A 17190-nucleotide genomic window follows, 5' to 3' on the forward strand; every position below is an offset into this window, starting at 1 on the left:
GGGAGCGCTCTAGTCTCCACCTAGTGTTTGGCAACTATACTCCTGTTCCTTTTTTCCAAGTTTTAGGCTCAGTTGTACAACTCGGTGTTTCTACTGCGCTCTCTTGTTTTTGGGCATCCTCTCTCTACCTAGTCATTAGCTCTTGGTGACGAGTTCAGTATTTTTGGAAAAGCAAATTAACTATTGACTTGTTCAAAGCCAGACACAAAATATCTGAAGTAAAAAGGGCAAGATCACGTCTGTGTGTGTGTGCGTGCGTAAATTCAAATAGAGTTGAAGAAATGCTGGAAAAGAGCATAAGCAATTCCAAGACTGACATATTAAACAACATCAAAGCTATCCTGTTGGATTATAGAGCAAGAGACAGTACATAGTAGTAAAGCCTATAGGTTTTTTTTTTAAGCCTATAGTTCTTGATGGTCTGATTCAAAAGCTCTGGTTGGTCTGTAAGGTGCCACTGGACTCGAAACGTAATCCTTTTTTTAAAAAAAATACTTTTGTTTTCCAACATATATATACAAACATGAGTTATTTTACTTGTCAATATCTGTTATCTATTTCTTTATCTCTTATATTTCATCTTATTACATCGTGAGTTCTATTATGTCATTATACAGTTAATCTTAATATCATATTTGTGTTTACCGGTTATAGTTATTTGTCATCCATTTGTAGAAGGGATCCCATGGTACAGAGAAGTCTTCTTCCATTTGCCCTTTCATTAACAATGTTAATTTATCCATTTCCACCGTCTCCGTTACCTTTGTTATTAGTTCTTCTTGCTGGGGGATTCTTTGTTGTTTCCAGTAGGTTGCTAATAAGATTCTAGCCACTGTTACTATATGGATTACTAAGTGTTCTTGCTCTCTCTTTATATCCGACATACAGGTTAATAGAAAAATTTCTGGTTTCAAAGGAATTGTTATCTGTAAGATATTTTGTATTAACTTATGTACCATTATTCAATATCTATGTACTTCTTTGCAGGACCACCACATATGGAAAAATGTCCCTATACCTCCCTTACATTTGCAACACTTATTTGACATATTTTTAAACATTTAGCCAGTCTAACTGGCGTTAGATACCATCTATGGAACATCTTATATAGATTCTCTTTAAACACAGCAGATTTAGCGAAACTTAATCCTTGATGCATTTCTTTGAGACCACGAAGTCTACCTGAGTGAACACACCCATTTTTAAAAAGGGGGTTTAACTTTTGCTCTAACATAGCTATACAACACATATAAAAAGCCTTGTTTTTAGTCATTCAGCATAATACAGAATGAAGTTCTCCTGCACAAGCCCTACTGAATGAAGTAGTACAGTGCAAGAATTGGATCCAACTCCCATTCATTTCAAGGGTAAATATTGCGGTATATATTCGTCAGTCTTCATGGGGTACAGTATCACTGTATTATGATAAACCCCCTCAATTCTTAATGCAAAAAGACTGTATCATATCCTTTTTCCTACACCGTGGTATTTTTGTTGAGTTCAGCTATCTCATTACTGCAAATGAGTTTTGCCTAAGTGATTGGCATCAAGGATAAAGACCAATAATGTTCCTTTAAGAGCAGTAGAGGTTGTGTTGACCCTGAAATCCCCCCAAACCCAGTTAGTGATGAACATCTAATAGTTTTCACAGATCTGTATTATTCTTTTAAGTGGTGAAGCTTCTCCACAAGCAGAATGTATGCCAATAATAGATGTGCACATAATGGGTGAGAAGCAAGAGAAACAGGTACAAAAGAGAGATCAGAGTGGTTCTGTCAGTGAACTGGATAGTTCAGGAGCAGCAAACGGCTGTATATCTTGCAGTGTAGGCCTCTAGCATTATGCATTTTACCTCCTATGTACTTCTTTCAATGTATAGTACAGAATTCAGTCATAAAAGCTGTTCTCAGTGAATTGGCTACTTTTGTGCAGTGTTTTAAAATCTGCTTAACTCAAAAGTGTGCATATTTGTTCACAACAGCAATCCTTTAAAACCAAGATTTATTTATTTAGACCTATTTATTTACTGTCTTTTTACCACTGCATTTTGCCATTATTAATAGTCGTTTCTACTGTGCTGACTGTTTTGTCTTCTCAATGAAACTATGATGAAAGCTAGTAGTAGTCCCATTTTAGGAAAGCGAGGCTGAACAAGACCCAAGTAACCCAGAGAATATTTAGAAAAACCCTCCAGCGCTTGTACCCTCACCTGTACAGGTATCAACACTAGTCACAAATAAGCCTGATTCTGCAATTATAGGAAATATCAAGCATGTATAAAAACTGAACCATACACTCTTTGGTTTTATTCAAAACTCTGTTTAATTTAAATTCTCTTAGTAAATTGGTTTTTTTTTAAAGATTTTCTTTTTTATAATTTTTTTTAAACATGGGGGGAAAGACTGAGAAATTACAGGCACAGTAGAAACAGTCCATTAATGACACTGAATAGAAAGAAGGCCTCCCTAAGAAGCAGGCAACACACAGTCGAAATCCTTGCACGCTTGTGACACACACACACAGCAGCAGCTTGAAGCCACAGAAGTATAAGAAAACACACACACACCCTGTCTTAGAGACCAGAGGGAGGGGGGAAGGAGTGTAAATGGCATAAAAGTGCCAATGAAATAAAGCCAGCTCTGGATTGGGATAATAGCTAGGGAGGAAAGGGCAGTGGTTTGCATGGATGCTTCTCAGAACAACCATGAGGTAAAGAGATCCCGTGGGACCAGGGGAACATCTTTGGGAAAGAATAGGGAAGTGTTTGGAAGGTGCTGAATGTTGCAGTTAGTTTCTCCATCTAAGGAGCTTGAGAGGATACCAGTAGCATACACCAAAGACTTTGAAAAAACACGCTCAATGATCAGGACTTTTGAAATCTATTCTGTATCGCCTTCCTTCTCTCATGACCTCCAGTCTCCAATATGAGCCCACAGTAAGCTACAGAGATGGGTAGAGCAATCAGATAGGATAGGCAGTGGCTTTATTTTCTCAGTCTACTAAATTCTGAGAGCAGACAAGCATTGTCTCCACGGGATGACCTAGCAACTCTAAGCAACATCCAGAAACACCATGACTCAGTGTTCTGGAGTTGTTAAAACAGGCTTGGGAATAGGCCACTCCTACGGGCAGTAAGAAAATCCTGCAGGTAGTAAGATGGAGATTTTTTGTAAACTGCATACTAAGTGCGTCCTCAACCCTTTTCAAGTTGTTGATGTGCCACAAATGCTATAGTGACTGAAGATCTGTTCAAAGTGCATGCCTCAAGAACGTTCCCTGAAGTGCTGGCTTCAAAATAAAGCATCCTGCTTCCCTTAAAGGTGGGCCAACCCTGCCCTGAAACAGGGTCTTCCATTTGGCATTTTACAAACCACTGAAAAGAAAAAGGGGGTAGGGGAAATGGCTGATAAGAAATGGAGGACAGTCCTGGGGAACAAAGCGGGGGGGGGCAGTCTATCCTAACTGGGATAGAGGGTTGAAGAGCTGAGAAAGTGGGTTCCTGATACTGAGGCAGGAAATCATCGCTTTAAGCAATCGGCAATGGGTAAATGCAGCTTGGGTGGTGTGGCAGGCAAGGGCAGGGGGTTGCTGGCAGCCGGGCCAGGGGAGTCTGTTTTCCGCTTGAATCGGTAGGTGATGGGCAGAAGGAGTTTGCTTTTCTTGAGAGCTTGGACCTTCTTGAGTGTCTCGTCATCCAGTGCCATGAAACAGCGTCGGGAATACTCCAGCAGGCGCTCCTTGGAGGAGTCAAATTCACCCACCTCAGCCAGCTTTTCAGGAGCCACAATGAGGAGCTCGGCTATGGGTGTCGTCAGAGCCACCGTGTTCCGGTCCACTCGGTGGTGTTCAAAGGCCCGGCTCATGCTTTGCAGCTTCTGAAAAGTGTAGAGGATCTTCTTGTAGCGGCACAACACCCCGTCCACGTCTTTGACTGAGCAGCAGGCCCAGATTCACATGGTGATTGGGTGGGGGAAGAAGAGTCATTTGGGAGTAGGAAGAAAAGGACAAAACAGAAAAGAGAAGTGGTAGCTCATGATAGCCCAGAGACCAGGACAAGAATCAGAAATCAAAAGAGGTGGGAATCAGGGGTTGGAAAACAGATACAAATGTGATATGTAGAAAACATGAAACAGCCCAATAGGAGGAAGAGAGAGATGAATGAAGACCAAGCAAAGATGATAACCAAATTGAGCAAGAAAAGGAAGTTCAGTAGATAGGAACGCAAAGAGATAATGCATAGAAGACAAGCAAGAAGAGAGAGCAGGCAGGCACCAAAGGGAACCAATGGAGAAAGGCAAAGCCAAGCAAGAGAGATCTCATAATGAAGAAGGCCAGGTGGTTTGCAACAGGAGGAGATGAAGATTTAGAACACGGAAATGCGGTGGTGGGAGAAAGGTGGGATCCAGTACAGGCAAGGGGGAAAAAAAGAGAGTTCATATTATTATAGCAATTTGCCATGTGCTGCTTTTGTGATAATCATTTTTATATATGTGCTTCTTTATGCTTCTGCTCACCTCCCATTTTCCTTTTAAATAATTTAACAATCCCCCTATTTTCCAAAGTGTGAGCTGAACACTTTTTCTATCATTCTGCTTCCCAATCCATTATTAATCTCCACACCCTTCTACTCTATCATTGTTTTTAGACTCAGAAAGTTTTAAGACTTGGAACTCCCAACACCTTCACAATCAGAATCAATTGCACCAATCAAATGCATGGTTGCAAATCTAGTCCAGCTGCATACTATATTGGGAGGTAACAGATCTGCACTTCCTCATTGGGGAAATCTGCTCTAGTAGAACAAGATGGATGGGAATAGAATAAGAAAGACCAAATCTAAGATTCACAGCTTCTGCCTGATGAACTGTTGTATGAACCTGTGCCCTAACACTGATCATCATCTCTTGTCTTCCTTCACAAGCCCTTCCATAGGGAGGTTCAGATTTTTGTGGGCCCATCCCAGGGCTTTGTCATTGGTTGCTCCAATGCTCTAAAAGAGGCTACCGAAGAGACATGAGCTATTTTCTCTCTACCTTTAATAAAAATTGAGACCTTGTAAGGCAACACTAATTCAAACACTTTCTGATTGTTTTTATTCTGGGTTGTTGTTTTGGTGATACTGTATTGCTGAATTTTATGTACTTATTTTTATTTATATCCCCACTTTTCTCCCCTATGGGGATTCAAAGCAATTTACATCATTCTCCTATCCTTCATTTTATCCTCACAACAACCCAGTGAGGTAGGTTAGGCTGACAGGGTGTGACTTGCCCTATGGTTCCATGGCAGAGTGGGGATTCGAACCCTGGGTCTCCCAGATCCTAGTCCGACACTCTAACCACTGCCCTACACTACAATGCCTCTCCAGTTCTGTTCTGTTAAAATGCTCCATGTGTTTTTAAAAAACTGCTACCAGCTGTTTCTTTGGGGGGGATATGATTGGTGTATCTTATAAACCTCCTCGAGCTCACGTTTGTGGGTAGATAGCTTGCAAATGAGTCAATAAATGTAGCTGGGGAGGCTGGGGAGGTCTAACCATGAGCAACCATGAATTGACTCCCTTCTCCTTCGCAACCTTACTACTCACCCCTCTGCCTCTCGCGGACTTTAGGCTTGACAAAGCGCCGCCGATTAACCCCTCCTTTCTGTTTCTTATGCTCTGCAGAGCCCCCTTCTTCAGGGCTGGCACTCAGCCAAGATCCCAAGCTGTCATCATCTGTCACATCCCCATTCCGACTCTCAGATATCTCAGACCTTCGTGCGGGCTGTTTACTGCGGCAGTGGTCGTCTAAGGTGGGGAGGAGAGAACAGGCTGCATCACACAGCTGGAGAGACAGGGATCTGCATCTACAGTCTGCCCAGCTAACAGGCTCAATTTCTCAAGATCAGAGAATCCAAGACATCCTCCCCTTTGCTTTGTTAGTCCCACTATTTCACCCCTCCCCACATCCCAGTTCCCTCTCTACCCTAACTTGTTTGAGCTCTGCTCCCCTCCCTGTAGAATCTAGGCATCCTCTTCTTTCTCCATGGAGAGCCATGAGTCTTTTATGCTTCCCCTATCACCTTCTCTAGGGTTATTTTTTTCCTCCCAAGAGAATCCAGAATCCACCTTGGTACAACCCACTCAGCTTCCTGAGCCCTCCTGTTACCAGCATCTAGACGGGCAGAGGAGATGAACTTGTCTAACTGGCAACGCAGGAAGTCCCGTTCTTCTTCCAAGTCCTCAATTCGCTTCTGCAACCAGGAGTTCCTCTCTAGGGCCATGTGCAACTGTGTCCTCATGCTTGTCACCAGAGTCAGCGAGGGAGCTGACATCTCAGGAGCCTCTGAGATTCAACAAGAGGGGGAAAAGAAAGAGCTTGTCGCAGCAAAAACTGTTTTCTTTCACACACACACACTCTTCTTCTCAAACACCCTGAGGTGCCAATCCCATGCTGTCCCAAAAACCTTCCTAAGAATCCCCAAGGGGAAGCGTTAGAAGTCTGCACCCTGCCTGCATAAATCTTCTGCTTTGCATCTAAAGGAAAGAGCCATTGTGGTGTAGCGGTTAAGAGACTAGGACATGAGGGGCTCAGTCTCAAAACTTCAAGCTGTCATGGAAACTCACTGGGTGACCTTGAGCCAGCCACTTTTTCTCAGCATAACCTTCCTCACAAGCTTCTTGTTGTGAGGATAAAATGGAGGAGGGATGATGATGTAAGCTGTTTTGGGTCCCCAAACATTGGGAGAAAACCAGTGTGTTTATAAACAAATAGGAAGCCTTACACTTGGGCTGGTGACAACCACAGTGGGGTTGCTTTTCCTAGGCATTTACCTGTTTTAAATGTATTGTTTTTAGTGAACATGAATTTTAAATTGTATTTTTAATATGTTGTTATCCACCCTGAACCCGCTCGTGGGGAGGGCAGAATACAAATTTGAAATAAATAAATTCTTCTATAGTTAAGCTTTCTTGCTAAGGCACCTCCCATGTGGACAGATTTAGATTTCATCTAATTGAAAATTGAAAATTGTAATTGGGAGGAGAAAAAATAGGGGAAAGGTTATGCCTTTATGCAAAATGGTCTAACTGATCTCCATCTTTTTATTCCTTTTCCTCCACTCCCCACCCCAAGAAATCACCCATCAATATCCTACAAAAATACAAAATTCTTACAGCAGCTTCACACAGACAAAATGGTCTCCGATCACATGGAGAAATGTATTGTATTTTATTTACTTGATTTTTATTCTGCTCTCGCTCCAAGGAGTTCAGAGCAGCATATACAGTCCTGCTTTAATCCACACAACAAACCTGTGAAGGAAGCCAACTGGCCCAGGATTATCCAGTGAGACTCGTGGCTGAGTAGGGATTTGAATCCCCGTTTCCAAAGTCACAACAACCACTACACTCCACAACTGCTACTTTCTGGAATTGCCACGATGACAGAAATGACAGCAGGATTACATTCAATCTAGGGATGGCCACTTTTAAAAAAACAAATCACACGGGAACCTTTTACCTGTGTCAAGTAACACATTAATACTGGGTCAGCACAGATGTGTAAGTTTCAGCAGGAGGGAGAGTAAAAATATTCTCACCATCAAAATTCTGTGGGGGACTCAGGCCGTAATATAACTGCTGCTGAGCTTGCATTTGTGACTCCATCTGCTGTGGCTCATTGAGGGGTATGGATATTTCAGAAGTTTCACTGTCTTCTTTCACTGTGGACATTAAGACGGGGTTGGGGTGGGGAGAAAGAAGAGCATAATTTTGTCGTGACAAGAATCCATGAAACTCTAAGGAAGAGAGAAATGTTGATAGGAAAAGATAGTGGCTTAAAGCTGAATTTCTGGTGATTATAACAGTGGGTGAGATACAACAGACAGCAATCCAGGCGTTTCCCAACTTTTCGTCTTACAGTAATATCTTGAGGCTGCTTTAAAGGTGACAATATTTCTGCCTTTCTGTGAAAAAAAAACCATGCAAACCACACATATGCCTTTCCAGAAGATTCTCTATTCTGTGCCCAACACGGTGTACCAACAAGTAATCCTTGTTAGTGTGTACCAATTTTTTAAAAAATAAAACAAGACACCAGTGGTTAAGAGTAAGTGCAATATACCTACAGAAACTTGTATGTGTTTGTGTGATCTCACTCTGTTGAACTGGATTTCAAAAATGGAAATGACGGCATTTTTTCAGGGGGAACGCGGTAGAACCGAGTTCCGGCACCTCTTGAAAATACTCGGCAACAGGGCTCATTTCAAGGGGGAATGCACACGAATGCAGTTCCAGCAGTTCCCCAAAGAGGTCACATGTCAGGTGGCCCCACCCACCTGACTCTCAGCCATTTTGGGCCCATTTCAGCCTGGATTGGGGCCAAAACGGCCCAGATCAGGCCTCTGATGGGTGGTAGATCACTCTCCCACTCAGTAGTGGCCTGATCTTGACCATTTTTGGCCCCTTTTCAGCCATTTCCAGCCCCTTTTTGCCATTTTGGGCCCAATTTCAGCCCTGAATGGCCAGGATAGGTGATGTCAGGGGGTGTGGCATATGCAAATCAGTTATACTAATGACACACTTCCGGTGATGTCAAGGGGTGTGGCATATGTGAATGAGTTATGCTAATGAGTTCCTCCAGCTCCTTTTCTATGAAATGACCCCTGCTCGGCAATAGTGCTTGAAAATAATATTATTTCAAAGAATCCCGTGTGTTTCTTCCTCATTTCCCTCTTGAGAGTTCTGCCACCTCTTTTCCCAGAAAAAAAACCCTGGAAATGACATTTGTGTTGATATTTCAAGAGTTCCTTGGAATAGTGTTACCAGATCATATGGACAAGGCTCTATTCTTCTATGAGAATTAACGCCTCCATTGCCACTGAAGCTTTTTCCACACACCAAGCATTTATACAGTTTCTCCCCTGGGTGAATTCTTTGATGGACTGTAAGACTTCCACTGTCCCTGGAGCTTTTTCCACACTCCAGGCATTTATACGGTTTCTCTGTTTGCATACTTGTGTTTGTGCTCTACACCATTTATATTTGCTGGATGTCAAATCTGCATTCTCAAGGAATAACAACAACCTTAACAGTTTATTGCATTGACAAACAGTTGGCATTCTGCAGGAGCTGCTTCTAGGATTCACAGGAATTCTCCATGACAGGTACATGTTGAAGCTCTTGCTAAGAGATCTGATCAGGACAACAGCAGATGAACTGCCACTCTACCCCACACGACCCCATGTAATTCACCAGTTAGTCGACCAACACATACCAACCTTGCTTTGCACGACGTCCTCTACCCATACCTGACCGTTGGTGATGATGATTATTCTCACTCATTGTCCTCCTACCTCGGGGGGGACGGATATTGCCAGCCTGGAGAAGAGAGAAGAAGGGTTATGACTGGGCGGTTGGATCATACAGTTACCTTCTAGTTTCCCCTACATGGTCCAAGATACCTATTTCTCAGGTTTTCCTAGCCAGTGAACTCTTTAAGTCAATTAACACTCTCCAGAATACTCTATTCATCTCTTAAAATTTTGTGATCCATTCAGAGAACACTAAATAATTGATTTCTATAGCTATAGCCCTTCTCTAAGAGCTGTACCCATCTAGGGAAATGACAAGGTCTCTCTAGCAGGGTCATACATGCCACAACCTTTCACAGGAATGGTGGGAGAGATAATTCTTGAATACTCCCCTCCATGTAAAAATTGCACAAGCACGTTTTATGGACTCTCTTATATGTAGAACTAGGAGTTGTGCCTCTTGTCTCCCAAATCCCGCAATATATTCAACTGCTGAGAGAAGACCTGCTTGGAACCCATGCCATCTGCTTTAGAAACCCTCAATTCCTGTGGTGAAAAAAGGCACCTACACGTGTTCAGAGGTACTTTTCTGCACCATGACTACTATTATTATTGTACATTCTCAGGCTGGGCACTGAGAAAAGATCTGGGGGCTCTGCCCTAGTGTAAGCATGCTAAACTCCGTAAGTTCTTTTAGGAAGGCGAGAAATCCTGGTTTCCCCAGTATCATCTCCTTCTCCTAAACTGAAGAGGATGTCTACCTGAGCCAGGATGACTCTCAGGGCTCCAGCCTCCACACAGCTGCCTGTCCACCTGCAAATGACTCCAGATACCTGAGCAAAGGTAAAAAGTGGAAAATCAGTAGGTTACAGGAACCTATAAAAACAGAGGTAATCAGAGATGCCAAGCCAGATCAAGAATGGTAGGTGGAAGACAATATCTTCAGTGTTTTCCCAGATACCATCGAAAAGGGCAGATGGAGGAACATTGCCCAAAGGAGATAGGAATGAGGGGGTACCTCTGCTCATAGCAGTCCTGTAGAGGTACCCAACAATTACTTTCTGCCTGAGGAATGTTTATAGTGCAATCCTAAGCCAAGTTACACCTTTTTTTTATTTCAATATTTTCAATAACAATAACAACAAATGGGATGATATTCATTAAACACAAATATGATCGTTACAGATGATCTTAGTTTTAGGATTGCTTATTGCAAGATTTACAATTCCAGAAAATAACATCAATTAAAGATATATGTAACAGTAGTTTTGAATTTTAACATTGTGCCTTATCCATTTTACTAACAATCAACTGTCTTCCCTCTTATTGAAATTAGCCCCTCCCTCCTCCCCTCTCACCCAACTTAGTGATTTATAATAGTCTTCCCCTTAGTATGATTTTGTTTAACTTTCCCGATCCCTCCCCATTTCCCCTATGTAAAGAGATTAACTTTGATATTATCAGTAGTCAAATGCTATAACCTATTGCTAACCAAAGACAAATAAGATTCTAGGATTCAGCCAAGTTACACCTTTAATTGACTTCAATGAGCTTAGAAAGGTGGAACTCTCTTTAGAAGTATACTGTTAAACCTTTCAATCCAGATAGGGATTCTAGTTCACTCGCAGCTGAATATGTGAATTAATTCTGTTGGAAAACATAGTGTTTGTGGTGCTCAGAGTTGGTCAGATCCATGAAATTTTGGTTGAGTATTTTAAAAATCCAGTACTAACATTCTTAGAAAAAGAGAAAAATTTAATTACCAACAGTTCTGATACTTCATGCCAATTACAAATTTATTAATTTTTATTGTAACACAGCAAAACTAAATTTTAGGATTTTTTAAAATGAATAACTATTTCAGGTAAGGTTTCAAAAAAGGTGAACAATTCACTGAACAATACTTCCCTTTGGTCTGTATCCTGAAACATCAATTTCCAATTATTTAAAAAAGAAAAATGAAAGCAGCACCAAAATAAAGTAACAGCAACTCTTAAATTTAAAAAAAGTCAGATTTCAAGGCAGTTGCAATTAAAAGGAAGCAACTATGCAATTCTGAACAGTTTTGTAAGCAAATTGATTTAAAGGAACATAATTCAATCCAATTCAGCGTTGATTGGCACGAATATGCAGAGGCACTGGCTTAAAGTGTACTGTGCAGAAAGGATTGCATGTTTCCAGTTGGAAATGTCTACTTTGGCTGATTCCGCACACGTTGGATAATGCACTTTCAATGCACTTTATCAATCGTTTGAGGTGGATTTTTTGTTCCGCACACACAAAAATCTGTTCTAAATTATCTATAAAGAGGATTGGAAGTGCATTATCCAACGTGTGCGGAATCACTCTGTATTAACAAGCAGCTAGTAAGAGAAGCAACATTTCAGGGCGGCCCTGGGTTACTACAGGGCTGGTGCACACTCGTTCCTGCTCTTGCTAATAAGTTAAAAAAGTAAGCTGCCACTTACACTGACATTCGTTGCTTCATGTAATAATTTGTCAATATTGGACTGGAGTCACACATGAAGCTGCCTTACACCGAATCAGACCACTGGTCTATCAAGATCAGTATTGTCTACTCAGAGGCTCCCTGGGGTTTTATGCAGAGGTTTTTTGTATCTCCTACAACCTGATCTTTTTAACTGGAGCTGCCATGGATTGCACCTGCAACCTTCTACATGCCAAGCAGCCTCTCTGCCCATGAGCAGCAACCCCTCCCCAATTACAATATGGTTAACTGATCGTATATGATTGATCAGTTGTCAGGAATGGTGACCCTAGAGGCACTATGACCCACTAAGAACATTGTTTTATTTGTGGATCCAGAGGAGTTAGCCGTGTTGGTCTGTAGTAGCAAAATCAAAAAGAGTCCAGTAGCACCTTTAAGACTAACCAACTTTACTATAGCATAAGCTTTCGAGAATCACAGTTCTCTTCGTCAGATGCGTGTTTTATTTGTGATGGCTCATTCATACATACATGGTCACCTGGGTGGTTTCAATCATCAAGTGACTGAATTGTCACAAGTTTGCAAATTCTCTGGAAACAGAACGGGGCCCAAATGGGCTAAACTGATGTAAGTGAACGGCACTGACTTCATTTCCTTTTCTAATATTTCAGAGGGAATCTTTTTAAGATTTCCAAAACATCCCATGTTTGTATTTTATGTTCAAACATGATAGAATATTTCGATGTGACATTCTTAAGGGCGAAGGGAGCATTTCTTTAAAAGGTGAGAAAACATCTTAGGGCTTTAAAACAAAAGAAAACATAAAATTATTTGGGATTGGAAACCAGATTTTCCTGCACAGCAGCTACGTCTATAAAGATGACTCTTGCGGGGGTGGCAGTGGAGTGGGAATGACTCTAAGTTCATTAAATTTAACATCCATTCTGCTAAACGTTGGATTTCTCCACTACCCTTGCCCAATCTTTTGTACCTCCATCCCAAAATAAACTAGCTGTTTTTCCACCTGGGCATCACATGCCAGTCAAGGTTCCATACATCAGAAATGGCTGGATTCCTTCCTCTTAATAGCACAACCTCTCATCTGTCTCTCTCCTTCCCCTGCCTCCGCACCTCTCCCAGCCAACTAAAGCCTATTAATAATGGTCCATCTATTACTGTATCCCACCTACGTACATCTTCTTCATGCAAGGGCAGAACCAAGCCATTCATTAACATATCCATTTCATTCTCAGGATCGCACAAATCTATTACTTCCACCTCAAAGATATTTCATACCAGAAAATTACAGGAGGGTGAAAGAGAGAGACTGATTTTAGCCTTAAGCATTATGGCATGCACAGGGCCTTGCTATTCTAGCATCCCAGACCAATCTCCAAACATTGCCAGAAAAACCACTCTGCCTATTGCAAATGCCTATCCCCAAAAAGGGTCAGGTTCTGCCACAGTGAATTATTCACCAGCTATCCCAGATATTGCTATCCCAGAATAATCCCAGTTGCCTGGTTGTTCAAGCACTTAAAAATCTGATACTGGTGCAAGTCTCAAGTTTAAGGTTTTTCTCAATTCTAGGTTTGCGGCTCAGCCATTGTCCAAACACCATCTTCAGTTCCCAAACAACGCCCAACAGCCTCATGATTCTTTCATTACTGCATCTTGTTCCTATTCTCTCTTTCCCCATCCTGCTTTATAGTAGGCTCCATTTTCCTTTGGTCCATCCATTGCTGTATCCCATTGCTATCCTCCTCGCACCCACTCAATTGCCCTTCAACCACCTGTGGTCCATTCATTTGTAGATTCTCTCTTATACAACTCCCCAAATCCATTCATTATTAAAGACAATATACTCATAACTGACATGTTGATTAATAATCCATAAGGTTTCTGCAGATCAAACACAGGCTGTTAAGAGTCTTTTATTAAGAAGTGGCACAGGTGAGGTCTCACAATAAATGTATACAGTAGCACTCTGTGCAAGTTGTTTCAATGTACTAGCATAAATATGTGCATGGTTCACGGCTAGATTACTGGCAACTGTTCACCTCTCTCACTTCCATTTCTGTGAAGTTATCCCTAAGAGGCCCTTCAGCCCCATAAAAATACTTGCCTGCCATTCTCTTCATGTACTGGTTATTCTAACATCCCACTGTGCCACATTTGGCTCTGGAGCCATCAGTTGCAGATCCCAGGTGCATGCGATTGACTTTAAGCGCTCAGTATTTATATATTACTTCCCTCCCTAATCACTGTAATTATTAATAACTCCACCCAAGACCCTACAAATACAGTGTAATAATCAGCTGTGTCGGACCCTCTTGCATCTTGGGCTCAACTAGCATCATCTAGATCAAGAAGAGTGAGAGATCTAAGGCTCAATATTTCAGCCGCCAACCTTTCAGCCTTCTCTGAACATTGCACTGATATGCAGCCTCACTTATTTAAATCCCATTTTCATTATTATGTACAGGCCCCCAAAGGGCCTCTTTTCTCTAGCTATGCCCCCCCCCCCTCTAACTGAAGCCTATCCAACTAAAGCTTAGAAAGTGATAGCATCTTAACCAGCCACCTCAGCCTACGGAAAGCAAAACTGGGCAGGTATGGGCACAAGCAGCCCAAGCGATGGTTTCCGAGATAACATTTTAAGGGCATAGTGAAGCAGAGAACCACCCTAAAGTCATGTCCCAATATCCTTTGTGATGTTGCAAGGGATTCCAGGGGCACAACTGGGAGATTCTGACCTGCACCTCCTGAGGGCATCTATCAGTGCAATCCTAAACAGAGTTACTCCGGTCTAAGCTCAATGACTGCAATGGGTTTAGACTGGAATAACTCTTCTTAGGATTGCACTGTAAGTAACTTGGGCTGTACCTAGCAACAACAGAGTTCCCACCCTCTCCAGCCTTCACACACACAACTTCCCTGTCTAGCCAAGGCTCACTGGTACTGGTACTTCAACACACCACCTGCCTGCCGTCTCTGCAAAGCCAACCTCCACCCTACTCCCTCCGCCACCCTTTTGGGGGCGGGGGTCCTTAAACTGATGTATGCACTTCCCAGCTACAGTTGCCAACTCCAGGTTGAGACATTCTAGGAGATCTTGGGGGTGGAACCTGGGAACGGGAGGGATCTCAGGGGGGTATAATGCCATGAAATTCACCCTCCAAACCTGACATTTCTTCCTGGGGAACTAATCTCTGTCGTCTGGAGATCCGTTGTAATTCCGGGAAATCCCCCCCACCCCTCACCCCGAATGTTGGCAAGCCTCAACTCTCCTTATCTTATATCCAAAAAGACCACCCCAGGGGCCTCCTGCCTGCCTGCCTTCTCCCTCCTACCCACCAGCTTTCTCCCACGCTAACTCCCTTCTCCAGCCCGCTCGATGACGCCAAATTGGGGGCTGAAGATCCGTCCCTCCCTCCCCTCGCCCAACCAGATCGGGCCTTTGGTAAATAAGGGGGAAAATAAAATCAAGAGTCGATCATCCTCCCCGCTGCAAAATGGCTCCGGCTGCTGCCCTGCGAAGAGCGATTCGTCTCCCAGCCCCTCTGGTTGGCGACGCGCGCCCCAGGACTTTGGAGTCGCCAAAGGACCTTCCGTGCGCCTCGGGTAGCGCGCCCCTGGGCTCGGCGAGCGGGATGGTCGGGAGCACCTCTCGGGGGACCAGCAGCCCTTCTTCTAAGGAGGTGGCGGCGGCAGGCAAGGGCCGAGGGCTGCGAACGAGGGCTGAAAGCCCTGCTTCCCCCGGCCATCCCATCCCATCCCACCCCCAGTCTTACCTTGGACCTCTGGCCGCATCCGCAGCGAAGCTCCCAAGCAAGGAGCCGAGCAGGGAGCGTCCCTAAAGTGCGGCGGGAGAAGGCGGGGCGGCAGAGGGAGGAGGAGCGAGGCAGCTTGAAGGTGGGGAGGGGGCTGGCTGAACAGGGGCGCGTTGGCGGCTGGAGGCAAAGGTACGGTTGCCAACTCTGGTTTTGGAGATTCCTGGAGATTGGGGGTGGAACCTGGGGAGGGTGCAATGCCTTCAAAATAGCCTTTTTCTCCAGGGGAACTGATCTCGGTAGTCTCGAGATCAGTTGTAATTCTGGGAGATCTCCAGGCCCCGCCTGGAAACTGGCAACCTTAACTGGCCCTGCATGTCCATACGTACACGTTCATCAGTGCAACATCAAATGGTCATCCGACATTCAGCTTACTAGTTATCAATAAAGTAAATAATCTCCTTGTTGACTTCAAGGAGAACCGCCGCCGATCAATCTCACTAAAACGTTCCACCCATCCAAAAGTGCATCTCACACACACACACAATCCTCTTGTCACCACTATCTGGCCCAGGGAGGCCTTTGCTCAGCCCCTGAAGACATTTTGTTTGAAAAGCCCATGGAGGAGTGTGTTTCTGTATTTGTTTTAGACTCCGTACACCTCTATACAGCCAAGAGTTCCTAGCTGTTCAGAACAGGCACTGAAACATTTAGAAGCTGAACAACGGAGAAATCTGACAGGAAGACTTTTAATTCATTCAAAATGTGCTGCTAGAGAAGAGATTTACCGATACCATGGACCACCCAAAAGATGAATAAGTGGGTTCTAGATCAAATCAAGCCTGAATTCCCCCTAGAAGCTCAAACGACTAAACTGAGGCTATTGTCCTTTGGTCACATCATGAGAAGACAAGATTCTCTGGAAAAGACAAGAATGCTAGGAAAAGTTGATGGCATTAGGAAAAGAGGAAGAGCCAAACTGAGATGGTTTGACTCAGTAAAGGAAGCCACATCCTCCAAGATCTGAGCAAGGCTGTTAATGACAGGACATTTTGGAGTCTTTCATTCATAGGGTTGCCATAAGTCAGAAACAACCTGACACCAACAGCACACAATGCATGTCTATATAAACAATGCATATTTCTAAAATGAGGGGCAACAGGGTTCAGACTTCCTGAAAGTTATGTCATCTACCCCTGAACACTCAGTCTTTAAATCTGCTCTAGATCCAAACACCAATGAGCTCAAGCCTTCTCCCCATCCCTTCATATCCCCAACATGCTAAAATCCCAAAGTGATCAGCCTTAAGCAACTGTTCCAAGAATGAGAAAAACCAAACCTGAAGGGGAAAAAATCACAGCTGGTCAAAATGGATTGAGAGAACTTTTCTCCCTAGAATTTGGAGGCACCCAGTTAAGATTGATGGGCAATTGACTTGGGTCAGACCAGAGAAAAGTACATCTTCACACACCGAATCATCAACTTATGGAAGTCACGGCCATGTAATGTAGTGACAGCCCCTAGCTTCAATGCTTTAAAAGGAGATTAGGCACATTCACAGAGGTTGGATCTATCCAGGGCTATTAGCCAGGATAGCTAAGTAGGGTGCAATGACAAAAGAGTCCTTAGCCTCCAGGCTCCTGCATTGTGAACTTTTTGGGATATCTGATTGAT

General features: G+C 43.3%; 1 protein-coding gene across 2 annotated transcripts; it reads right to left on the bottom strand.

The window, feature by feature from the left end:
• Window positions 1-2244: 2244 nt before the first annotated feature.
• CCDC106 (coiled-coil domain containing 106) lies at window positions 2245-15612 on the bottom strand. Of its 2 annotated transcripts, XM_054993403.1 has the most exons (7): window positions 15538-15612; window positions 10056-10127; window positions 9262-9361; window positions 7582-7704; window positions 6150-6326; window positions 5588-5788; window positions 2245-3931 (listed from the first exon to the last, which is right to left on the bottom strand). In XM_054993403.1, the coding sequence occupies exons 3-7, from the start codon at window positions 9323-9325 to the stop codon at window positions 3519-3521; spliced, it is 978 nt and encodes a 325-aa protein (XP_054849378.1). In that variant the 5' UTR covers window positions 9326-9361; window positions 10056-10127; window positions 15538-15612; the 3' UTR covers window positions 2245-3518. The 2 variants fall into 2 exon arrangements, with proteins under 2 accessions (XP_054849378.1, XP_054849379.1); XM_054993404.1 differs by lacking the exons at window positions 10056-10127; window positions 15538-15612 and having other exon boundaries at window positions 9258-9307.
• Between the last annotated feature and the right edge of the window lie 1578 nt (window positions 15613-17190).

The sequence above is a fragment of the Eublepharis macularius genome, chromosome 12 (assembly GCF_028583425.1).
Source record: "Eublepharis macularius isolate TG4126 chromosome 12, MPM_Emac_v1.0, whole genome shotgun sequence".
In the NCBI taxonomy this organism is placed as follows: Eukaryota; Metazoa; Chordata; class Lepidosauria; order Squamata; family Eublepharidae; genus Eublepharis; species Eublepharis macularius.